General features: G+C 39.0%; 6 protein-coding genes across 8 annotated transcripts in view; 5 read left to right on the plus strand and 1 right to left on the minus strand.

The window, feature by feature from the left end:
• LOC121639814 overlaps window positions 1-26,091 on the plus strand; it is an 882,884-nt gene that overhangs the window by 805,141 nt on the left and 51,652 nt on the right. The window lies entirely within an intron of this gene.
• LOC121640350 overlaps window positions 1-26,091 on the plus strand; it is a 220,529-nt gene that overhangs the window by 110,871 nt on the left and 83,567 nt on the right. The gene's annotated exons all lie outside the window — the stretch shown is intronic.
• The window catches only part of LOC121639800, a 94,582-nt gene that overhangs the window by 48,291 nt on the left and 20,200 nt on the right, over window positions 1-26,091 (minus strand). The gene's annotated exons all lie outside the window — the stretch shown is intronic.
• Window positions 1-26,091, plus strand: part of LOC121639796 — a 103,260-nt gene that overhangs the window by 38,259 nt on the left and 38,910 nt on the right. The window lies entirely within an intron of this gene.
• LOC121639804 lies at window positions 7,272-8,500 on the plus strand. The gene is made up of 3 exons (XM_041985335.1): window positions 7,272-7,335; window positions 7,435-7,797; window positions 7,975-8,500. Exons 1-3 carry the CDS (start codon window positions 7,287-7,289, stop codon window positions 8,238-8,240), a joined length of 678 nt encoding a protein of 225 aa, XP_041841269.1. The 5' UTR covers window positions 7,272-7,286; the 3' UTR covers window positions 8,241-8,500.
• On the plus strand, window positions 9,858-13,220 carry LOC121639795. Its single transcript, XM_041985303.1, has 6 exons — window positions 9,858-9,994; window positions 11,026-11,075; window positions 11,490-11,831; window positions 11,918-12,007; window positions 12,261-12,386; window positions 12,470-13,220. Exons 2-6 carry the CDS (start codon window positions 11,033-11,035, stop codon window positions 12,595-12,597), a joined length of 729 nt encoding a protein of 242 aa, XP_041841237.1. The 5' UTR covers window positions 9,858-9,994; window positions 11,026-11,032; the 3' UTR covers window positions 12,598-13,220.

A 26,091-nucleotide genomic window follows, 5' to 3' on the forward strand; every position in this document is an offset into this window, starting at 1 on the left:
GAGGACCGCCAAACAACTGTTGAGAGAGGAGTGTCATGCGTTTGCATACGATGAGGACGACATCGGCTCAATCCCCTCACTGAAGCTCCACATCACGCTGCATGACACCACCCCGGTAAGAAAAACGTACATGTCAGTCCCAAAACCACTACACCAGGAGGTGAAAGAGTATATCCAGGACTTATTGAACCGGGGCTGGGTTACGCCTTCACGCTCTTCATATGCATCACCAGTCGTGTGCGTACGAAAGAAAGATGGGACTTTAAGACTGTGTTGTGACTACAGAGAACTGAACAAAAAGTCAGTCCCCGATCGCCACCCCATACCTCGAATCCAAGACATGCTCGACTCTCTCAGTGGCAGTTCCTGGTTCTCCGTACTTGACCAGGGAAAGGCCTATCATCAGGGGTTCCTGGATGAGGAAAGCCAGCCTCTGACAGCTTTCATAACTCCCTGGGGCCTGTACCAGTGGGTCCGAATTCCATTCGGGTTGAGTGCGGCACCCGCAGAATTCCAGAGGAACATGGAAGACTGTTTACGTGGTTTGAGAGATGTCATGTGTCAGCCATATCTGGACGACAATCTAGTCCACAGCGCGAGTTTTGAGGATCACATTGAGCACCTGAGAACTGTGTTACAGAGATATCAGGAGCACAGGGTTAAACTCAGCCCCCGCAAATGTGAGGTGTTGAAGAGGACGGTGAGATTTCTGGGACGGTTGGTGTCGGAACAAGGCTACACTATGGACCCGTCCGAGGTGGCCCCAGTCCAAGCCTTAAAGGGAAAGCGCCTACAACAGTGGGAGAGCTGAGAAGAGTAATGGGATTCCTCTCCTACTACCGAACATACATCCCAAACTTCTCCCGAATAGCCCAGCCTCTGTACCAGCTGCTATCGGCAACACCCAGTCAAATAAAGGGAGAGAAGGTCAGGACCACAACCAGGAAAAAAGGTAACCTCCCACCTAACACTCCTATACAGTGGACTGATAACCATCAAAAGACATTGAACTCCCTAATAGACAAGCTAATAGAGCCTCCCGTCCTGGGATACCCAGATATGACCCAACCATTCGTCCTCCACACAGACGCATCCCAGGAGGGATTGGGAGCTGTACTTTATCAGAGACAGGACGGCAAGATGATAGTCATAGGCTATGGTTCTAGGACTCTAACACCACCTGAAAAGAACTATCACATGCACTCAGGAAAATTAGAGTTCTTAGCATTAAAATGGGCGATATGTGAACGGTTCCGGGATTATCTCTATCATGCCCCACACTTTGTAGTTTATACGGATAACAATCCTTTAACCTACATCCTCTCAACAGCTAAGCTTAACGCTACAGGTCATAGGTGGGTGGGTGAGCTGTCCGAGTTTGACTTTTCCATTAAGTATAGGCCGGGAAAGAGTAACGCAGATGCTGATGGCCTATCCCGCATGCCACTAGACATGAATGCGTTTATGACACAGTGTACAGAGGAGGTGGGTCAGGAAGTTTTCAGTGCAGCAGTGCAGGGAGTCAGGGTGCAGTTAGAGAGCGCCCCGGTCTGGGCAGCAACGGTCCCCATAGAAATGCTAGACTTAGTTAGAGATGCGAGTACACACCCTCAAACCAAGTCCTTGACAGCAGAACAGATAAGAGACAGTCAGGAAAAAGATCCGGTCATCGGCAAAGTCCTGAATTACAAGAGAGACAATCAGTACCCGTCCAGGAGAGCTGTTAAAGCAGAACCAGCGGACATCAGAGTACTAATGAGGCAATGGGCAAAGTTATATGTCAATGAGGATGGAATTCTCTTTCGGAAAGCAGGAGATAAACAACAGCTTATCCTTCCAAAAGAGCATCATCAGACAGTATTCAACGAGCTGCACAGAGAAATGGGACATCTCGGGGTTGAAAGGACATTGAACTTGATCCAAGATCGATTCTATTGGGCTCGTATGTACTCTGACGTAGAACACTTTGTCACCCAAGAGTGTGAGTGTCTAAAGTCCAAGCGACCTTCCAAAGCAACCAGAGCTCCCATGTCAACTATTGTGACAACACGCCCAGGTGAGCTAGTATGCATTGACTTTTTACACTTAGAGATGTGCAAACAGGGGTTTGAATACATTCTGATCGTGATCGATCACTTCACTGGTTTCGCCCAAGCCTACGCCACGAAAAATAAGTCTTCCAAAACAGTTGTGGACAAACTGTTCAATGATTTTGCGCTGCGTGTGGGATTTCCCGAGAGAATCCACCATGACATGGGGAGAGAGTTCGACAACCAGCTGATGGACCAGCTACAGAAGAGTTGTGACGTGCGGGGGTCTCACACAACATGTTACCATCCCCAGGGAAACGGGAAGTGTGAGCGGTTCAATAGGACTATTTTATCAATGCTCCGCACACTCACAAATGAACAGAAGGCTGACTGGAAGAGCTCCTTGACAAAACTGGTGCACGCGTACAACTGCACCCGCAGTGGGGTCACAGGGTTCTCTCCCTACTACTTGCTCTATGGAAGATCACCTCGCTTGCCAGTGGACCTGCTGTTCAACCTACAGCCCAGAGAGGCAAAAGAGACTTACACTGAATATGTACAGAACTGGCAAAACCGGATGCGACAAGCTTATGAGATCGCAACCAAAACAGCCGCTCGGGAAGCGCTACGAAGCAAGAAAGGCTATGACAAAAGAACACATGGAGCCGACCTGCAACCTGGTGGTCGGGTGCTTGTGCGTAACCTGTCAGAGAGGGGTGGCCCGGGGAAACTTCGGTCCTACTGGGAACCTAAAGTGCATGTGGTGGTGAAGAGAAGGAGCAGTGACAGCCCAGTGTATGAAGTAGCACCAGAAGGAGGAGGTAAAAGCCGTGTGTTACACCGGAACTTACTTCTCCCATGTGACAGTCTCCCCTTGGGAAAACCAGAAGTTACCCCTGAAAAACAAGAGAGGAAAATGCTGACACGAACAAGAAAAAGACAACATCAGATCAGTAAACCAGAGGAGGATTCAGACAGCGAAAGCAGTGATGGAGTTGAGCTGGTGTGTCGTTTTCCTTGCGACCCAGAACTAAAGCGGAGAGCCAGAGGCTTGAATCCAGCAGCGGAACCATTTACACCAGTTCCAATGATGCAAGATGGAGCACCAGATGTGGAAGAGGCACCGGTCGCTGAGGAGGAGGCAGAGAGTGACAACGGAGACATCCCAGCAGAAGGAGATGGTGGAAATGACACCGCAGAGCCTGGGGAAAGTCTTCAAGAGTCAGTAGAGGAAGATCCTCGAGACCACCCGCCAGAGACCAGCTACCCGCAGCGACGCAGGCACCATCCCCGAATGCTGACCTACAACACCATGGGGGAGCCGACGTGGGTGCAAGCGGGTGCTGAAAGCCTGCACACTGCAAGTATGCCTCTAGCTTACTACCCACCGGTCATTTGGCGACTGTGGAATTCACGAGACACAGAGGTAATGGGCTGAACTCACATCACACAAACATTACTTTAGTTTGGAGAAGATGGACTCTACACAGTAGGATGGAGACATTTTTGGAACTGTGAAGAAGAGACAATTCCAGAAACATATTAAAATGGCACTGTATGAACAAAGAGACTGGTAACAGACTAAAAGAACTGAGGCCGATGTGAGTTCTGTTACATATGAGAGTTGATCTAATTGGGGGTCTAGAGTACAGTAACTGATGGTTAGTGGTAAAGGTCAAAATGGGCCAGATACTTTGAGAAATGGGTACGAATTGAACTGAAGGTTAAGTGCCTCTTTAACATAAGTGATACCATGTTTTCAGTGAGAAAATTCAATGTGTGAAAAAGGTACAGTTTGGGTATCTGGAATGTCCGGAGACATTTATTATCGGGGGGAGAGTGTGGTATACAGAACCATCAAGTGTGGTATACATAGATTCTTATTATTTGCAAACAACTTAATTAACAGTTAGTATCTATTCAGGTTCAGAGTGGGATAAAAATAGTTTTTTTTGTGACAAAGAAAGGTTGATTTATTGACTAAGAACAGTTTAGTCAGCATCAGGATACAGTACCTACTCCGACCAGCAGAGGGCGAGTTCGCTACGCTGTGTGTTCTTGAGAAGGGAAGTCTCGCGGGAAGATACCCCCCGAGAATGAGAACACAGACACTTGAGTGAAACGTAGAAGTGTATGTGGCGAACTGAATGTTAAAACACATTTTGTTGCTCTTTGCAGGTAAGAAGGGAAAGTGGGAACTGTGTAATTGATTGATGAGTATGTTAAGTGCGTGTAGATGTTCCGGTTTTGTGTGTGTTACGATGTATGACCGCGATATTGCTCATGAATGTACATGCTAAAACGGTTAGCTACTAGCAAGTCTAGCCGCCTCGTTGCCAGAAGCGAGCGAGCGGGAGATGAGGAAGTAAAAACGATGAGCCGGTACAGCTCGGGAGTAATTCATAGACACATAAACAAGTACTTTAAAATCGATGTACAGTATGATTGAGTTGGTTGGTTAAACAATGTTTGGTTAATATGATTAGCTGACTGTGTATTTTAGGAACAAGTTCATATTAAATATAGAGTGATACTGGTTTGAAAAGTGATGCAGCAGACATGATTATTGTGTAGGTCTGTATGCAGAAGTTCATAATTTTCTTTGGTTAAAAGCGGGAAGATAACCCCGAGAATGAGAACACAGACACTTGAGTGAAACGTAGAAGTGTATGTGGCGAACTGAATGTTAAAACACATTTTGTTGCTCTTTGCAGAACAAAAATAAAGACTTTAAAAATTAAATGTGTAGTGGAGGACCGCTTCATTCTGCGCCACGCTACATATAGACCATTAGAAAAGGGGGGAAGAGCGGCCCCAGAAATTGGTTCTAAATTGAAGGCCATGTTCATAACCCCGATCCTTAAAGCTTGCCTGGAAAAAGAAAATACGACGGCATGGACCTTTTTTGCAAGGTTTTGGATAGGACGACAAATCCTGCTTAAATGGGGAAAAAGAGTGAGTTTAAACACTCCTTACGCAGAAGATTGCCCTAATATTTATAAGACGGTACAGAAGAGTTTACAACATAACCTGACGGAGATTCCGTCAGGACAAATCACAAGACAAAAAGTGGAAGGAAAACTATACTGTACACAAACTTTAACAGAAGTGGGGAAATATATTAAAGAAAAGTGTGAATTAACATGGATTAATGTAAATTGTAAGCTGCTAAACAATATGCATAAAGATCTGGCCTGGTATATGGTCCACCAATGTCTACCAACCCGAGCCTTCTTAAAAAGAAGAGATCTGACACGTAGTGCCCAGTGTCCTAGACCCCTTTGTGGAGACGACGAATCAGTTTGTCACGTCATTTGGTCATGCCCCTTTGCAAGGAGAGTATGGGTCCTCATGTCAACTTGGTTACAAGGAATGTATAACACTCAACTGTCTTGTGAAAAAATCTTGTATGGTGAACTGAATGGAAGATGTACAGTTAATATTTACCGTTGGTGGGTTGTGGTAAACTGTGTAAAGGATGGTTTATGGAAGGCAAGAAACATTTGGGTTTTTAAGAAATTTAGAATTCCTGAAGAGTCGGTGGTAAAATCTACAATTTATATGGTTAAAGAATATATGACCAGGGATAAAATGTGTACATCAAAAAAGGAAAGGTATTCAAAATGGAAGCTACCGATAGAGTTTGAATTATTGTAAATATGCGGAACCTCCTCAAAAGCCTTGATTAATGTCCTTTTCGCCCATTTTTCTTTCAAATGTGTGGCCCGTTTCTTTTTTCTTTTTGTATATATCTTATAACATTTTAATTTAATTTTTTTTGCTCTGGTTTACAAAGTTAAGCACAGGACTCCTTGTTTTTTATCTATTGCCTTTACCTAAATATTTAATTTTTCATTATCTATCTTTTTTAAGAAAATTCAGCGAGAGTTTTGGGTAGTCCTGATTATGTAAAGTTTAGCTAAGAAACCCCTTTATCTTTGTTTTTTGAAATTATGTGACCGATGGAATTTTTGTTGAACTTGTAAAGAAATAACTTTGTGACTGGAACAATAAAAACCTGAAAAAGTGAAAAGTGTCTAAACTACAGCAGTGTTGGACCTGAAAGAAAAGACAGTGAGTATCTTTATGTCTCATTAAAGCCTGACGTGTTTTTAACTCTGCACGTTTTCTCTGTTGTGGTTTTTAAAGCAAAACATTCTCACAGTGTAGTGGGATTAAATTACAGTTAATAACATAGTAAGCTAACAGTAGGACAAAGTCTATGCTGACCATATAAATATATTTACCTTCTTTTGTCATGTTCAGAAACTGAAACATCTGATGTTTTGCTCTAGTTGGAAGAAAGCCCGCTGTTCTGTGTTCTGTCCAATGAGAATTAAACCTTCAAATCAAACTGATGCCATCAAACTGTGGGTGGAGAATATTTTTTTTCTTTGTTTTGCTTGTTCTTTTTTTTTTTTTTTTTTCTGCAGAGAGAAGTGGTTTTGAAGACTGTTGACTGTGGTTTCCATTATTTACTTTCACTTTTATTTCTTGATCAGTGTTAACTACATGTGTGATATTTTATCTGGGTTTTTTTTTCTTTCCCTTTCTGTTTTTTCATTTTGTTTCTTTTTAAGACAGAGTAAAAAAAAAACACACACACACAACTTAAAGTGACATTCTTTATAAATATTTCTGATCATATAAATTGACAAGAAACATCCTTAAATTTAAGTAGCTGTTTTTATTCTAAACACACATTTAGTTTCTTAGAAATAAAACTTCATTGTGATGAATCACTTTCTCTCTTGTTGCCAGATTTGACAATGAATAATATTTCTATTAATCAATAAATAATAAATAATTATTTTTTTGTTTAATTTGGAGTAACATGTGTTGCCAGTTGAACTCTTCTTGTATTACTGAGCAAAAGTCTCCATGTGACTGTCGTTAAAAAAGCAGAGAAATAACTGAAGTTCAGCAAAAGAGACTCATTAATTTCACTTTGTTTTGCAGTTGAAACTGGTGCCACCTGGTGGCAGACACAAAAATAGCTTCGTCCATGTGAAACGCTTCCGTAGAAACACAACCTGCAGGTTTCCATGGTGACAGCTTCTATTTCAGTGGTTGTAGTTCATGTAGTTCAGTCAGAAAGTTCTTTGATGTGAAATAAACAGGATGATGAACAGGATCAGATGCTGGAATGACTGAATGAAGTCAGACTGGAGATTTTCCTTCTTCTACCTGGAATGACTGAACTTTGACCTCATGTGTTCATGAATCTTCACCTCTGTCTCCTCTCACAGGGAGAAGATGATCTGCAAGATGCTGCTGCTCCTCATCCTCATCTCATCTATCTGTGGTCAGTTTACATCTTCAGAAAGTTCTAGATGTAGTTTAAAGCCTCCATGTTCCAGTTCTCAGTGTGTCTGCTCCTCTCTTTCTCTCTCTGTCTCCTCAGCAGCAACATTTGTAGTGAATGTGACACAGAGCTCCTATCAGGCAGAGGAGAACCACAACATCACTCTGGAGTGGACCTTCACCACCAAACCTGACATCTCCTCCAACTCTCTTTTCATCTACTGTGAACTTAAAGCTGCTCACAAACTCAAAGTCCTGTTTCATGTATTTGAAGGTGTTGAAGTCTCCTTGTATACAGATGAACAGTTTGTAGGACGAGTCCAGAGTGACAAAGACGTCCTCAGAGAAGGACGAATCAGACTTCATGTGTCCAGACTCAGAACTAATGACTCAGGTGTGTACGGATGTCAAGTGAACACAGATCATGGATGGGGCTCTGCCAGCTGTCAGCTCAACGTTACTGGTAAGTTGTCTGAGGAGAAAATAGCAGAATTTCCATGTTTCCTCTTCTTAATGATAATTATCACTGTTTTCAGATTGAACTGTAAAACCAGTCTTTATGTAGTCTGACTGCTGAGAACTGGATTATTTACTGGAATATGTGGAATATTTTAACATAGAAACATGATGTTATTCACAGAAGCTGCAGAAGAGCTCCCACCTCAGAGACCAACCATCAGACCACAACCAGAGAGAGGAGGACACATCTTACTGGTCGTTCTGGTGGGATGTGGAGTACCAGCAGCAGTTCTTCTGGTGATCATTGTTATCACTGGTTTTGTTGTCAGAAAGAGAAAAAGCAGAGACAAACGAGTTGTTGAGAGTCCCACAGAGACAACCCTAAAACATCCCATTTATCATCAGACCAGAGATTCAGTTAAAGACAGAAGACAGTTTGTATTATAAACTACATGCAAACTATTCTGTTGATGTACATGGTGGTTCTCTTCTGGAAGAATATATTACATCTAAATTACTGCAGTTTTGTACAAAGTCATCCAAACTGTCACCATCTGATTTGTGCAGCCACCACAACTTCATCTGATGTGTTTCATTCTGCTGAGTCATGAAAAGCTTCTTCTGACTGAGGATCTCACCTCCCTGAACATCACAGATCCAGATGATGACACCTGTAATGGAGAGTTAATGTGTGGTTGAAGGGTTTATTCATAAATCATATTAATCAGGTTGTCAGACCTGATAGATATAATTTTTGGAAGTTATTCCAGTTCACTGTATTAACATTTTTTTCAGAATAGTTAAATCTTTGTGTGTTTAAACATTAAGAGAAAATAAAAGTGTATATAATGTAAATAAAGAGGTCTTATTTTATGAGTCATCAGTGTCTTTTCCTTCTTTTGAAAAATGATCATTGTCATAATTTGTACATATTAAGATCATTTTCAGAATATTAGAAAAAAAAGAAGCTTACAGAGACCTGCAGTTACAGTCTTCAGGATTTTTGACCTGAGCTTAAAAGATGTTTCATCTAAACATGTCATACACGTGAAATGACTAGAAAGTTAAATCAGGTTTTGTCTCATGTTCCTGGGATTTCTCAGCAATCTGATCATCTGATTAGTCATGATATTTGTTCTCTACCACATTTAAAGTCTGGCAGTAAGTACTTGTTAACAGTAACGTGTAAAACAAAAATAAACTTTCTTGACCCATGAAATCACAGCAAAAGTTGGAAAAATGCAAATGAATGACATAAAAAAGTAATAAAAGTTGCACTAAAAATGTGCCTGGAGGTTCTGGTTTCAGGACCATTAGTGTCTCAGACAATGATGATGGTTTCTATTTCCCCCACTTTTTAGTATTTTTTATACTATTATTTCTCTCTGTCTCCAGCCATGTAAAGCCCAACTATGTGATATGTCAAATATGTTGTAGCATAGTCTCCAGGTATCACTTTTTACCCTGCAAAATATCTGCATATCACTTTACATTCTTGTGGATATTTGCAGTTTTTTTTGTTTTGTTTTTTGTTTAGTAGTTTTGGAGGTCTTTACGATTTGAAAAATGTAACAAATAAAATCAAGATTTCAGTATTTATTTTGATGGATTACAGAAAAAAAGTGAGAAGTGTAAGCAGAAAATCTGTTACTGTCATTTTGTTTGCTGGCTACACCTGGCAATCATCCAGGAACATACTTGTTTAGTATTTAACTTAGGCTTTCTTTGAGTCCATCGGTAACTGAAACATCTTCATTATTTTAGCTGCAGATTTTGCTTCAACAGAATCTTTTTCTGTATTATTGTTGGTGTGTATCTCCAACTGAATCAGTTTTATTTAGTTTTTTTTTTCTTTTTTATCCATACAAACATTTCCCATTTCCCTTCCAGTTCTTTAACTGTGAAAACAACCTGTATCTACATGTTATTTCTACAGGTTGTTATCATTTCTCTGTCAGCCTAAACCTGCACTAGTCAGCAGTTTCTCTGCTAAGTGAAGCTGATTCTTTGGAACAGATGAAACAAGCCCAAACAGGTTAGAAAATTTACCGCATGAGAAAACTGTAGGAGCAACAGTTAAATAGCTCTTTCTCTTTTTTCTCTCTCTATTTTAACAGTTATGTTCCTGTAGATTCTCTGTCTCCAGGTCAGGGCTTTAATCAAAGTTAAAGTGGGATTATTGGCTGCTCGCCCCTAAACAGGTGAGTATCTAAAACAAAGCTGCTGCGGCTTTTATGTCGGTCTTATTATTTTATTGATGTCACCATCAGCTGTCAATGTTTACAGACAAACAGGATGATGAAACCTTGTTTAAAATAATAAAGGCGAATCTTTACTTTTTATTTAGTGAGTTACTATTTATATGTTGTAACTGTAACATCTTCATTATTTTAGCTGCAGATTTTGGTTAAACAGATTCTTTTTTTTTGTATCATTGTTGGTGTTTATCTCCAACTGAATCTGTTTTAATTAGTTTTTTTCTTTTTTATCCATACAAACATTTGTCTCCAGGTCATGGCTTTAATCAAAGTCAAAGTTAGCTTTATTGTCAGTTCTGCAGCATGTAGAACAACCAGAGAATAGAAATTATGCTCCTGTCAAACCTTGATGCACGACATACAGAATTATTACATCCTTGCTACCACTTTTAATCTATAGATTGTTTCTATTTGATTCCATTAAACAAGTTATATAATTACCATTATTCTATACATGTTTTTTTATTGAGACATCACACATAACAATGCAGTTATTAGTATAGTTTATTATTATTATTATTATTATTATTATTATTATTATTATTAGTAGTAGTAGTAGTAGTAGTAGTAGTAGTAGTAGTATTAATTGCACTGCATACTTTTACAAACATTTTTCTCTCAGGTTTGTTATTTTTTTGTTAATTTTCTCCAAGTTCCTGAAACCCAGTTTAGTTATATGTTTTATGTCTTGCATGTTGTTATTAAACATGACTGCACTGCACGATACAGATAATTATGGTATGGAGACTACATTCAGTACCAGAAAAAAAACAGATTAATAAAACTTTTTTAACACAATACTTTTTGAAGAATTGTAAACAAAAAATATAATAATTAATAAAAAAAACATTTAAAAATGTAATTGTAATTAAGTAATTATTCTGTTCTCTCAGTTGTGGATTATGTCTCTAAAACACTAAAATGTTTCTCTGCATCCTCTAGAAACATTTCTAAAGTTGTGTTTTTCCTCACAGTGAGAAAATGGTCTTCATCCTCCTGCTTCTCCACCTGACCTCTGTCTGTGGTGAGATATAATCTAAACATGTGGTGTAGTACAGGATATAGTTATATCGCGCTTAGGACCACTAGCTCTGAACCAGTGGAGTTAAACAGAACCCAGAACCTTACAAGTCAATTATCTGCTCCTGTGATCAGTTGATTTCTATTTTCATTTTCTTGTTAGAACTAAAAAAGAAAATCACAGACAAGAATTCTGCCATGTTTGTAATGTTTTCATTTCAATCAGGATATTTATTAGGAGTATATTATGGTATTTTTACATAATCTCAATCTCTAATCTGAATGGATTAACATTCAAGTTACTCTTCAATCTTTTTGCTGCTATAGCAACCAAACAAAAATCGGAGCTAAAACACAGATTGTAATTCAGTTGTTTCTGGATATGAGTTAATACATGACCTCTATCTGTCCACTGCAGGAGAGTTAAGAGAGAAAACAACTTTCTATCAGGCAGAGGAGGACGACAACATCACCATCAGATGGGACAGACAGAACCAAACAGACATGTCTCTCACCAACATGATCTGTTTTCTCATCTCAAAGCATTTTATAGTTTTCTATGAACTGATCGATGGTGTTGAGCTTCCAGAGTCTCAGCATCAGCAGTTTTCAGGACGAGTTCAGTGTGACAGAGACGCTCTCAGAGAAGGACGAGTCACACTTCATCTGTCCAGAGTCACAGCTGAAGACTCTGGAAACTACAGATGTGAAATGGTTAATTATAACAAGAAGTTAAGGCGATCTGAGCTTCAGGCTGAGAGTAAGTTAACAGGTTTTTACCAGTTTAAACCAGCAGAGGTGTGTGTTCCTGTTGTGTCGTCACACTGATGCAGATTTCTTCTACAGTACGTTTTGTTCTGAATGTGGCTCCAGCTTCTCATGAGGGAAGTATTGTGTCTCCCATCACAACAAAGCCTGGATTTGTCATTATTCAAGGTTGGTAGCTGTTACCATGGTAACTACAGATGTTGGTTTGACTGTTACCTGGACAACACAAAGCTGATTTTTATAAATTAAACACATTTATATACAAAATGTAAACAGACTTTAAGAGATGAAGATGGATTTATCAAATGAAGTTTAGAGCTTTGACCAACTTTTTAAAATTTCCTACAACTTCTAAATTAGTGTAAATGTTATTGTTTCTGTTAAAACATGATGCAACTGACTGGTTTTTGTTCTCTTTCAGGTGCAACACACAGAGAGAGTGTACTATCGATTGTTGTGACACTGCTCATATTGATATTAGTTGCACTTGTCTGTGGAATTATTCTACGTGTTTTAAAAACTGCTTATGCTTGCATAAATAAGACAGGTAGGCTTCATAAGACTGTTTTTAATTGAGATCTTTTATTTTCTATTGCTGGTGTTGACTGTTCTGTCATGTGAATCCTACAGATATCCGTGAGAGAGAGAGAAAGAGAGAGAGAGACAGCGTCGTCATTGTGCTGCTGTTACAAATCGCCAACGTACTTCATTCGCATGACTCGGACCCGGATAAAAACGCAACTGTTTCAGATGTTTAAGAATAATTGTCAACATTAAACACTGACAGATGTTAAAATTCTCTCCTGATAATTTAGCTTCAGTCTGTAACATTTAATTATATAAAGACTTCCAGCTGTCAGACGGTCAGTTTTCTTCTTCTCTGATCAGGTTTGTCGGCTTCATCCCGACAGAAACAGCTTTCTTTCTTTAAGTGGGTGTTGATGAGACAAACTCTCCTGTACTTTATGTAAACCTGTAATTCAGTAGGAGTAAAACTATGTAATCCATCAGAATAATGTGTATTAATATTACTTGTGATCATGAAGAGTCTGAAATGTGCAGCTCAGTCTCACCACTTTTATTTCTCTAATTCTAACAAAATCAGAAAGTTTTTATGTCATGAGAATTTTGTTAAATACTGAGTCAATAACTCAGTATGTGTAACTCTGTGTTTGTGTATATAAATGTGTGTGTTGCTGTGTGGAAGTCATTTTAATGCATATGGTAATCAATCATATTTACTCATACAATAACTACAAGTGTAATCATTCTTTTACTTGTAAAATGCATTTATTCATTTGTTATTCTCAGTTACATCTCATGACATATGTTTTCTTTTCCTTCTGATATAGAACATTACTCATATAAAACATTGACGTTATTATTCTCCTGTTGGGTCATTGTACAGACTGATCATTCTTTCAGATTCATGACGTGGGAGAGAGATGAGACTGATAGGCAGCTGATAGAAAACAGTTGTTTAGAAAGTGACAGCCTGATTGGGCGAGGGTGGCGCCTTTCAATCTCCCTTTCTCCTGTTGTCAGTTTGAGAGACTGATCTTCAGCTGGAACCAGGTTGAATAAAAACCAATGTTAATGATGCAAAAGCCAGAGTCTCTCTCGACTTCACACGAGTCTGGACAACACTCTCAACTTGCAAGAAATTGTTTGTATTTTATACTGTTATCATTATATGAACCCACATGATGAACACACTGAAAAGTTTCACCATACAGAGGTGTCTTTTACACAATGATGCTCATAAGAGGATTGTGGTTTGCTGCCACCTAGTGGTGAAACCTGGAAACACAGAAACATGTTTGTTTTCATGAAGGTCAATAAATGAAATGATCAGATTTTCACACCTTAAACAAACACCATCTTTTAACTCTGAGGTTTTACATATGAAGAAATCATCATCATCAGTCTCTCACATCATTGTGAAGGAGTTTAGGTCCACACTTCACATTATTTAGTAACCTGCACACCTGAATAGTGTCTGAACACGTCCTGCAGCTGAAAGCGAGCTGCTTCAGTCATACTGCTCAGGACAGGATCAGACAGGACAAAGAAGAAATAAAAATGTCTGGTTTCCTTCTGACTGGCTGAACCATGAAGCTGCTGCCCTGACACAGTTTCTGGATGGGGGGGAAAAAAAAACACATTTTAGTTTTTGTACAGTCAAAATATGAATGGATTAATGGTTAAATAAAATAAATGTTAACTGTTACAAGTTAACGATACTTGTTAAATACACCTTTGAACCTGAGTTGTCCTCGTCCTGCTCTGGATCTGTGTGACTGATAAAAGACAGAAAGTAGAGACAAAAACTGGAACAGTCTCATCAGAAGTTAGATAAAAGGGACAAATGCTTTTTTGTTGTTGGTCTCCACAAATAAATCCCAGCAGATGTTTTCCAGATGATCACCATGTAACTACAGAATCTGCTGCTATCAGTGGAGCTTTCTGCAGCTTTTTCTTCCATGTAGGATCTTAAAGACCCTCACTTATGTTTTTCTCCAGTCAGTCAGAAACATCCATTTGTAGAATAGATCATATAAAAGTTTAACGAGAGAAACGTTGAAAGTGGTAAAATAGTTTTTCAGAGATGTGAAATGGCAGCAGTTTTCTCTGGTTCCTGGTTGAAGGTAAAACAGTCAGACTGAAGCTCCAGTTTCCTTCAGACTAACTCATCTGGACTGAATCAGAGCTGAACACCAGTCACTCCGTCAGCTTAAAGAAGGCATCACCAGTCTGGATAATAATCATGATGCCCACAACATGTAAGCTTTACAAGATGAACCCACACAAATGTCACGTCAGGTCTGAAAAGAAGACGATCACATGTTGCATCAGGTCTAAATGAGGTCCTGATGAGGCTCATTCAACCAAAACTATAGAAACACAACACAGTTTATAGATGAAAGTGAACTGGAGACATTGAAGGAGGCTGCTGCAGCCGCTCAGCATCAATATATGTTCATAATCCCTCAGAAACACAACAGGAGACCTGAATTATAAACACAAAGGAACAACTCAGAGCAGCTCAGTGTGATAAATATAGAAAATATTTTATTTTTAGCATCTGTACATTTTATAATATAAAGTGCTTTATGCATCGCAACAATGTCCATCAGTGTAACAGGTTTCAGACATAAAAAGAATCAGCAAGTCTAAAGAGAGATACAGAGTTCATGTACTGGAAGATCATGACAGAAAAGCATTTTTCACTGTAAACAAAGGAGGAAAAAGGGGAGAGTCATTTAGACACATGCTGCTGTACAAGACACTGAATGGTTCTGGTCTAAAATCCATATCTGCTCTGCTGAAACCACATGAGGCACCAAGACAAGTTTGTTTCCATCTTGAGTTAAAACCCTGCAGCAGTCTCAGGGATGATGGTTCTTCTTTTTCCACCTTTTACAAATATTTTTACATTTATACATCAGTGGAGAAGAGGCCACGAGTTCCTCAGTCTCTAATCAGATGTGGGTCATCTCTCTGTCTCTCATCCTGGTTGCTTGTCTCAGTGGGTGAAGATAGAAAAGAGAAAAGGTCAGAGGTCTGTCAGGATGAAAATCAGCATCATGGACCTTCAGGTTTCTGTTAAACATCTGATCTGAAGTTTGTCGTCTTCTCAGTAGATTTAATAAAACAAATGATTGAGATGATCAATCCCAGTGCAGCAAAGAGGCCGATCCTTCCTCGATTGTCTGGTTGTTGACTCTCAGTTGGTCTCTGAAGTTGATCCTGACCAGCAGCTGCTGTAAAGGACCAAACATATAAAATAAAAACTCATGACTGTTTTTAAGAAAAGAAAGAAGACATCAGATTTCTAGATGGAGGTAAAACTGTGATAGAAGCTGCTCTTTTTCCACCATTTACAAGGTCACTTCATAAAGAACTGGACTGTGAAATTTCTGTCAAACTTTCCTGAAACTGAACATTCATGTGTTGTTAACTACTGAAAAGTCTTTAAGTTAAATGAAGCTCAGTGTGTGTGGAGGGATGTTGAACATCAGCTTTGATTTCCAAGTGTCAGCTGAGGTTTTCATGGTTAACTGCAACATTTTATCTGGTTCACACAGAAAATTCACTTTAACTTTTTCTTGAAAAGCTGCTGCTGAAAAAGAAAATGTAACTCTTAATGACAAAGTTTTACCACCATGAGCATCACAAGGTTTTCATTCACACATGAGAGAAACATTTGTTGGTTTTGGTGTAAAAACATGAACAAACACAGGAACAGAAAATCCTAAATTTGCTTTGGGAAGAAGAAAATCTTTTAATAAAAAAGGAGAAAGTTGGTTAACTCACCGGTAACGTTCAGTTGACATTTTTCAGAGCTGAAGCCGTAATCTGTTTCCACATCACACACATACAGACCAGAATCATTAGCTCTGAGTCTGGACACATGAAGTTTGATTCGTCCTTCTCTGAGGACGTCTTTGTCACTCTGGACTCGTCCTGCAAACTTTTCATCCTGAGACTTTGGTACCTCAAGTCCATCATGGACATGATACAGGGTGAAGAATCTGTGATCAGTTATCAGGTTACAGATGATAAACAGGAACCTCCAGGAGACGTCAGGTTTGGTGGTGAAGGTCCACTCCAGAGTGATGTTGTGGTTCTCCTCTGCCTGATAGGAGCTCTGTGTCACATTCACTACAAATGTTGCTGCTGAGGAGACAGAGAGAGAAAGAGAGGAGCAGACACACTGAGAACTGGAACATGAGGCTTCAAACTGCTTAAACTACATCAACAACTCTGTGCTGTCAGAGTTCATTTCTCACATTTACCAAGAGCAGTTTGTTTATAAATTTAGTGTAAATTAAAAATATAAACTGACCACAGACAGATGAGTTGAGGATGAGGAGCATCCTGCAGATCATCTTCTCCCTGTGAGAGGAGACAGAGGTGAAGAGTCATGAACACATGAGGTCAAAGTTCAGTCATTCCAGGTAGAAGAAGGAAAATCTGCAGTTTTTGTTTGTATGGAAACATTTCATATGATGTTTCTTTAGTCTCAAGTTTTAGCTTCATTTTTTCACTCTAAATTCTCCCTAGGAGTGTGTGTGTGTTGTCTCTGTGTCGACCCTGTGATGTACAGGTGACCTGTCCAGGGTGGACCTGCCTCTCACCTGCTAACTGCTGGGATAGACTCCAACTTCTCCATCACCCTGATTGGACTAAGTGGTATAGAAAATAAATGAATGAATGAGTTTCAGAAATGTCTTTCTATCACAAATGTTATATTTTGCAGGTAAAATTAAAGATTTCATTAATGAATATAAAAACTGAGATTGTTAATACATAGTTCCGTCATAATAATCAAGTCATTGTGCATTTTTCTCCTTAATTATTATAACTTTAAATAAGATTATAATCTACAGCGGGGGACTGAGAATCTTTTTCTTTCATTGCTTTAGTCAATGCAGTTTCTCTACAGAAATGGATCCCTAAATCGATTAATGTCTTTCATCGTTTTAAAATGAGTCATTCACATGAAATAAGTAATGAGGTACTTAGTTCTATACCTAAAAATAACCTTTTAAATACATCTTTACTTTTTAATCAATAAGAAGAAAAGTTTAGCAGTGAAGACGAGTTAGTTTTTCCCATCAAAGTCCAAATCATCCAGCAAATCAAAGATATCTGGAGTTAAATCATAAAGCAGCCTTCTATTATATTTACCAGTAAATAGCATTAATTACTAGTTGTTTGTTTACCTTTTATGTCATTAAATACTGTACTAAAGAAAGTTACAATTAGTTTCCATTAAACGTACATTAACCAAATACATCTCTTCATCAGAAACATCAAAGATTTCCTTTTCCACAAAATAAATGTGTTATTTCAGATCAGAGAGATGAGTGGAGTAAAACTGAGTTGCTTCATCAGGTCTCAATGCAGGAAGATTTCCTGCTGAAATGTTAGCATGCTAATGAGAAGCTTAGTGACCAAGAAATCACGAGTAGAGAATCACCACAATTCCCATAAAATGTACTTTTTTGTTTATTTTTTATATAAACATCTCATAGCTTTATTCAAGGGTTACTGTTTTACTGTTAGTCGTAACCATGCCAAATATCCACAAGAGTACCCAACTGCAGTTAAGATGGCGGACAATGGCGCCGCCATATCTCAACTTCATCCCGGAAGTGAAATAGCTCTATCCCGGAAGTGACGTAGCTCAACCCCGGAAGTGACGTAATCTCGAGGCTGGAAATTGTTCTTCGGCAAAAGTAGACGCTGCTTCGGCCCGTTGCTAGGATACGATGAACGCGTCCGCCATATTGATCATGGTTTGAGAACAGTGGACGGATGTTGCATTAAAACGTCCCATTTTAATGCAACATTAGTTTTTTATTTTGCAGCTGACTGGTTTGTTGTTGTCAAATATATGGTGGAAGAAATGAAGCAATTGCTATGTAATTGTTTCATTCATACTTCAAAACTGACAGTTAATGAACACATGTATTTTTATTGATCACAAATGTGCTCATTCAAATATTAAAACATTCCAATATTTACATTATATAAATAAAACAAATAAACATACAAATGAAGGATATTTGGCTTTTGTATGATGTCAGAATGTATCTATTTTGTGCTATAACCTTTATTGATAAACTTATGTTTTTAATTGCACAACATCCTGCACTTCATTAAGATTATTAACCACCAAAAATTCCAAAAACGTCTGTACCATGAATGGACCAGAAAATATTCTGTCAATGAGAGCTTGTATGTGAACAGTCCTGTTTAGACACCATCAGACTAGGCTACACCGAACCCATGACACTAATTATGTTGCATATACCCACCACTGTTGTTAACTGTTCTTTCTATAAATTGTTTTTGAAGTAATTACCATTTCATGATTGTAATTAAATGTCTTACATTCATGATCTCATTGTTTTGTGAACTGTGAGCATTTTGTGTCAATTTCACCAGAAAGTTGACTATTCCTAACTTAGTAGTAAATAGTATGTGCATATATATAAGACATGGTATCCAGGTAACCACTGCATTTTCATATTGTTAGCATTTTATTCCTATAATCCAGTTAAACACAACATGACTACATATCACTCCTTAGGACTTTTATCAACTCACCTCCAAGCAAGTCAACAACTTTCAGGACTGATTACAGCTTGCATACTATATTGTTCTTGGTGTTAAAGACTTGCTTCAGAGCCCACTCTCACCTGGACAGCATTCAGGCAGCACTTTGAAGACCATGTTCTCCATTTTCTCAAGTGCTTTTGATAAAATTCAGCTGCTCTGTTGTAAGAAGCTCCATAAATTCCAGGATGATACCTCCCTGGAATCCCTGCTCCAAAACAGCAGACTCAAAATAATGAGTCATTGGACAGAACTCATAAGCTGATGGCCTCATTTAATTTAAATCTGGTGTGTTGCAGTAGGGAGACATTGAAATCCTGCAAGCCAGTGTCCCTTGTGGGCCCAAATTGAGTAGTCTAGTAAAAAAAAAAAAAAAAAAAAAGGACCAAGCTTACTTCTTAAGGAAGCTAAAATCATTCAATATCTGATTGTTTTATGTCTTCTGTAATTCTGTTGTAGAAAGTGCAATCTGCTTTCCAGCATCTGCTGGGGCAACAGAACCTGAGCCCTAAAGAAAGTGATCAAACCGATTAGTTCTTGAGCTAAGGGAGATGTGACTGTCCAGAGGCAAATATTGTATAAGCTGCTGGACATAAAGGACAACTACACACCCTCTACACAACACTGAGGAAATAGTATGTTCAATCAGTCTTCCTCGGGTTAGCTTGAAGGCAGAAAAGTATAAGAGATCATTACAGCCAGTAGCCATCGTCCTCTGGATTAAGTAATTCATCATCATAATTGTTTTCTTAATAAAACAACACTGTCACAACACTGAAATGACTTTTTGGGATTAATCGAGTACTTTGGTGACACCATCACACTGGTAACATTAAGAAATTGACTTAAAAGTTCTCATATTTGCAATTAACTTTATTAAATCTTTTAAGAATAAAGACAAAAGGTAGAAGCTTTAACAAAAATGATGAGCAAATAAAAAAAAAAGAATATTCCAAAATTGGGAGTCAAAAACGAAAAATGAATAAAAAAAATGGAGGTTTATACTTAAAAAAGTCTCCTTCTAGCCATTAATAACTCAGCTTGTAGCCGGGTCAGTCCTTCATCGTCCAGGATGCTTATCAGGATCTGAAAAACAGTTAAATGATCCAATCATACCTTGTGGTGCTCTAAAGAATTCACTTCTTTGTTTTTTTCTTACAAGTTTCAAATGAATAAAATACTGACCAAACTCAACCAATAATTTACTCTGATTTGAAAAAAGTAAAGGGCAAACATGAAATCAATGAAAGAGGATGTAATTATTAACAGCGAAATATGTTTAATAATTACCTTTATCTGATCCCTGGAAAACACGGCCAGAACCCCTCCTCTCTCAACTGTATCCACAATCCTGCAGACAATGATAAAAAAAACAAAAAAAAAATAATTAGAAGCAGCTTGTGCAAAAATGAAAGATTACATGACTGTAGTGACTTTATAAACTACATGGCCAATCCTTTTTTTAAATGTAATTTTATAGTACTAACAGATAATACTGGTTTTTGTATGTTTTTAAAAATTGACTAATGCTCATATCTATTAGATTTACAATACCTCCAAATTTTTTTATGATTAATGACTAATGAATGTCTTGAAAAGACATGGTTTTAGACAACTGAAAGATACTTTTTTTGTTGTAAAGATGACAAGGATTTAGGATTAGTAATGCTCCCAAGCAGGCATTTTACTATGTTTAAATCAACATTCATTCAGATTTTCTTTAAAGAAGTGCAGTACGCCAGCAAAATGTTCAACTTCTGCTGCTTTTTGCTTCTGTTATTCTTATGTGACACCAAAGACTACATTAACAAGAAAATGGTGTTGTGCCTTGTCCTGTCACTGGAAACTGCACATGCACAGTTGAATGGCTCATTTTTTATGAATGGTCTACACTCACTAATGATGGCATATAGTCCTTTGTTGGTTGGACCTTTGGTGAGGATGACTCTGATGGGGACACCACTATTGTGGGTTGGACCACAGCAGTTTTATCACCTTTATTTTTTTTACATTCGGTCAGATGGAAAGTTGCGTCATACAGATTATAGTCTTGTTACAAAAAGGACAATGGAAATGACCTCCAACTCGGCAGGACAAATTACACCTGCAGATGACGTTTTCTGTAAAAGGAAAGTAATTTGTCTTAAAAATGTTTATATTACTGGCATCTTGCACCAAAAGGACTCAATATGGGCGTAGAACTTAATTCAAACTATTTAAAGTGGAATGTTTGACTAGTTTTTATTAATATAGTTTAAATTTGTTTCAGTTAGTCTTGAGCCCTGGAGTAGGGTAAGTAGGACTAAATGAGGACACCTGGTCTGTTTTTAATCTGGGGTGATTAGAATAGCATGCCAAGCTTAGAACTCAACGCAATAACAACAGTTAAAATATGACAGCCTTACACAAGCAATAACAAATATACCAATTCAACATAACATGTAAAATGTATAAGACCAGAAACAGATCATTCTTAACATACCCTGGAAATGTATTGCATTTGCAGTGTGGTTCCTTAAGTGCCTCTCAATCACCCCATCACTCACAGTCTTAAAATGAGGGCAGGGAGGACACCCAAACCCAGACAGCAACCAGTTTCACTCCAAATGGTTATCTTTATTAATGATTGATAGATGCATCTGGACAAGAGAAGGTCAACATAATACTTATTAGTGAACAGCTTGTAATACAAGTTGGCAGGTTGTACACTGTTAATCCTTTACCAATACAGAAAGCAAATTGGGGAGGAATTACAACTCTGTATCCACAAAATTAATAAAAACTGATATTAGCAGTATTACATACGTTATGCTATTTGTTTACACCGATTAAGTTCAGGTACTGGAAGTGACTGAACACAACTATATTTTATACCACAGCCCACCAAAAAGCAGATTAAATTCCCATACAACGTTGCCAAGCTTCTGATTAAAAGGACTGCTATTTAGCTAAGCCAACGTTAGCCCGGTCCACCGAATCGGAAAGTCCACACTCGTTTTAGCAAAGCTAACGTTAGCCCACATCGTTGTATAAATCTCAAAGGGGGACTTTGTGGAGAAACAGCAGCTAATGACCTCTAAATATTTTATATGTTGTATTTGTATATACTAAAAAGAAGAAGACAATAAAAAAAAGCATATTAGAGACGATACCACTTGTTAGATAGATGATAATTAAAACACTATTTTACTTACGTTCTTTCTCCGTCACGTCTCGCTTCCAGTAGAAGAAGAACTTCTTCTTCGGCTTATGGACGCAAGCGCATGTTGCTGCCACACGAAGAAGAAAACTTTCCGGGGTCGAGCTCTACTTGCATTCTGGAATAGAGTTGAGGTATGGCGGCGCTATGTCCGCCATCTTAACTGCAGTTGGGTGCCTCTCAATATCCAGCATCATGAACAAGAATTAGGAGGAGCCGGTTCTCACGTTCAGATTTCTCCCAGTCTCTCTGAGCAGTGTTGCCAACTCCTCAGTAAGGAAAGTAGCTATTGGCTGTCCTGAAAGTCGCTAGAAGTAGCTAAATGACGTCATAGCCTAATTTGCATAACTGACAATTTGCATGTAATGTAACGGCCCATTGTAAAGAAAGAAATAACATTGTGGAGAGACAAAAGGTGAGTCAAAAACACCCTAAACATGTTTAGAACTATAAATATTTTTTTGTTGATTCTTGGTTTGTTTTTTATTGTTTTGTTTTGCATTTTTGTCATTGAAAAAGGCCATCACTTTTAAAAATAAGCTTTGATAACCTTTGTCGAGATCCACATTACATAAATCAATTTTGTCCTTTATTGTTAAATGTTAGAATATTAAATTTAACCAAAGGAATGTTATGTTGCGTGGAATTGCTTGCTCTATGTCTAACCCTCCTCCTTTATCCGGTCTTGGGACCGGCAAAGTGACACAAAAGAGACACTTTGGCAGAGTTACTTAGGTTTTTTTTTTTTTTTTTTTTTTTTCTTACTTTTAGTTTAGTTTCTAACCTTATGCTCCACTTAGAAGCCTATAATGAGTCACAGTAAAACATGAACATTTCTTGTCAGAAATATAACATTCTTAACTATTTTTTGGGATAGACAGTTTTAACTTTAACAACATTAACAACCTAAATGAACCAAACTGAAACAACAGGAATGACTGTGGCAATGTGAGAAAATTACAGTGCAGCTGTAATTCAGGTTTTGTTTTCAGAACCCCCTGCTGTGCTGGCTCACAGAAAGAGTTCATCATTTTCATTTTGGTCAAGGCTTACTATGCCAGGTTCAGCAACTGAGGGAGTGGTCTTGAATGAGTAAGCAGCTGATGTTCCAAAAAGCTGCAAAACATCATCAGGCAGCTTGTGCTCATAGCAAGCCTCACCAGACAACTTGAGACCATATCGGACATACAGGACGGAGTTAAGAGTCTGCAAAGACATTCGATTTCTAAGTTTGCTTTTTACCACACTCATCTGGCTAAATAATCTCTCAACTTCAGCATTTGAGTGTGGCAAGGACAACACAGAAACAGCAGCCATGGCAAGTTCTTGAAACGGGTTGATACCAGCTGCATCCCTGAACTTCCAAATTTCACTCCAGAAGCCCAGTGTGTTTTTTGTTTCATTCCACTTACTGAGATGGATGGCACGCCATTGCTGGACAATCTTGTCTATCTCTACAGGAGAGTAGCCAATGAGATTGGCTATTTTTTCTATTTGTCCCAGGCTCTTATTGTGCTTTAGAGTTTCCTCTACATTGAAGACTGACATGTACTGCAATGCTTCGATGTTGTCCGGCAGTCTCAACCTACACACCACTTTCGAACATTGTTCTTCTCCTCAGGTGCAAGGTGGAGCTCAGCTGCCTTTGACTCAAAAAGGTAACCAAGGTACGGCTTGGGACTGATGTATCCATCAATTGGCTCCTTGAGCACATCAATATTTGCCATTGGATTCAGCACCCTGCTACTCACAGACTTCATTAGGCTAACCAAGCTGTCAAGAAGTTTAAGAGAATCTACCTGCTCACCCTCAAAAGCCTTGATGGCCAACTGTACCTCACCAAGCACTGACTTCAAAAAAGTCAGATACAAGATGTTCTGAGGATCACTGTACATAGAGTATAAAACTTCAGCCATGTAACAGTGTTCACTGGACTTGGTGATTGTGAAATGCAGTTTAAGCGCCTCCCACTGGTCTAAAATGCGTGAAACTGCTGGTTCAATAGACAGCCAACGTGTGGCACACACCTTGGTTATCTGTAAGGGTTTCTCCCCACAGTTGATGGTCTCATATATGGCTTTGTAGGCCTCCCTGCGCTTTGGAGACACTGAAAACCAGTTATAAGTCTCCCGTACGAAGTACTCCACACTACGGGGGATGGTGTCATTGGAAGCATGACTTACAGCAAGCTGCAGAGAGTGACACACACAGCGGATAAGAACCAGATCTTTGAGGCCATATTCCTCCTTCAGCACTGTGTGGACCCCATTGTTAATCCCCGTCATGACCGAGGCATTATCAGTCCCTATTCCCAGGAGTTTCTCTTTTTTAAGAGAACACTTCTCCAGGAAAGCCACAACAGCTCGGGCTATAGATTGAGCATCCCCTCCCTCCAACTCAACAAGCCCCAGAAATGTTGAGACAATTGTGTGTTTGGTGTCACTAAAGTACCTTATCACAATCCCCAGGTACTTAGAAATGCTTACATCTGTGGACTCATCGAGGAGGAGGCTGAAACGCTGGTCACCCACATCTGCGACCAACCTTTTCAGAAAGTATGGTGCTAGAACACCATTGATCATTTCTGTGCACTTTGTCCTGTGCATTCTGAAGTGAGTAGCAGCAGTGGAGTCTGAGAAAGCAGCTTTATATGCTTCCCCAATGTGGTCACATGCCAGCATGGAACAGTGTTCAGCAATAGCTAATGCCATAGTGGCTTCAACTTTTTTTGCTGAGTCAAACTTTTTATTTATTAATGGTAGCTTGCTTTGGGTGGAACTGTTGTAAGCAGGGGGCGAACCACAGGGGAGCTGGGGGAGCTATAGCTCCCCTTAATGAAACATGAGCTCCCCTAGAAACAGGATTTATGAAATGTTGGGGGAGCTATATAATACTGACAATAGTATTTAGTGTGACAGCGAAAAAACATTTACATCCCGCTCTGTAAGCCAGGGCGGGATCACCGGTACCTTTGCGCACGCGCAATTCATTTTCACCGTATAAACAGAGCGGTGTGGGTCTCCTCTCTGCTGTTTTGACTGCAGCCTCTGCCCGAGCTACTGTGAGCCGGTGTGAGTGCTTTGGGGACGGGGAGGGGCTCCTGCAGCACACGCTGCTTGTTCACGACAGTAACTGCAGAACAATATGTGCTTTCAAAGAGTCTCCAAAACACCAGAAAGTCTCCAATAACTACAGTAAAAGTCGCTAGATTTGTCGCTAGTCGCTTTTGACAAAAAAAGTCGCCAAGAGGGTTTGGAAAGTCGCCAGATTTAGCGAGAAACTCGCCAGGTTGTCTCTGTCTCTGAGGGCTGGCTCTTCCTGGTCTCTAGCTACTGGTAGACCGCCCTTTTACTTTCTGATCCAACCACATTTCTACCTTAACCCAAGTAACCCCGTCTGCCATTGCTGTTTGGTTACAGTTGGTCGTAACTAATACAAATAGCAAGCAAAACAAGTCCCTCCTCCCAGTGTCTCTGTTATTTTTCCGTCTAAATGAGCCCAGAAAACATCACGTTAGCAGGAACATCAACCTGACAATGTCTCATTCATTGTCTCAGAAAATATTTAGAAACACTTTTGTATTTCAGTTAAGTTAAAACATATGGCTAAGAAAACACACTTTCATGTATTTAGTCAGCGGATTTAATCCTAAATGTTTACTTCTGAAACAATAAAATGAACAGGAGGACCAAATGGGATCGTCTTAAAAATAAAACGCTATAAATGGTTTTGAATTATTAATTCACGATAGTCATTTTTCATGAAGACAAACTCTTAATTAGTTGTGCTACACAAATGAACGTTCAGATGTTTCTTGTGTTGCAAACCAGCGTGATATTAGAAACGGTTTCTATTTTGTTAGTCACACTAAGATTCGTGTATGAAAAACTTCAAAAGACGTGAGAAAAGTAAAGTTGAAGACACG

Source organism: Melanotaenia boesemani, chromosome 5 (genome assembly GCF_017639745.1).
Source record: "Melanotaenia boesemani isolate fMelBoe1 chromosome 5, fMelBoe1.pri, whole genome shotgun sequence".
Lineage (NCBI taxonomy): Eukaryota > Metazoa > Chordata > Actinopteri > Atheriniformes > Melanotaeniidae > Melanotaenia > Melanotaenia boesemani.

What these genes read in the sequence shown, in the direction of transcription:
- LOC121639804 (XM_041985335.1), top strand. Translation starts at nt 7,287, where the DNA reads ATGATCTGCAAGATGCTGCTGCTCCTCATCCTCATCTCATCTATCTGT. An exon ending in CCTCATCTCATCTATCTGTG is followed by an intron (nt 7,336 to 7,434) that starts GTCAGTTTACAT and finishes CTGTCTCCTCAG; the next exon opens with CAGCAACATTTGTAGTGAAT. An exon ending in CTGTCAGCTCAACGTTACTG is followed by an intron (nt 7,798 to 7,974) that starts GTAAGTTGTCTG and finishes TGTTATTCACAG; the next exon opens with AAGCTGCAGAAGAGCTCCCA.
- LOC121639795 (XM_041985303.1), top strand. Translation starts at nt 11,033, where the DNA reads ATGGTCTTCATCCTCCTGCTTCTCCACCTGACCTCTGTCTGTG. An exon ending in CCACCTGACCTCTGTCTGTG is followed by an intron (nt 11,076 to 11,489) that starts GTGAGATATAAT and finishes TGTCCACTGCAG; the next exon opens with GAGAGTTAAGAGAGAAAACA. An exon ending in ATCTGAGCTTCAGGCTGAGA is followed by an intron (nt 11,832 to 11,917) that starts GTAAGTTAACAG and finishes TTTCTTCTACAG; the next exon opens with TACGTTTTGTTCTGAATGTG.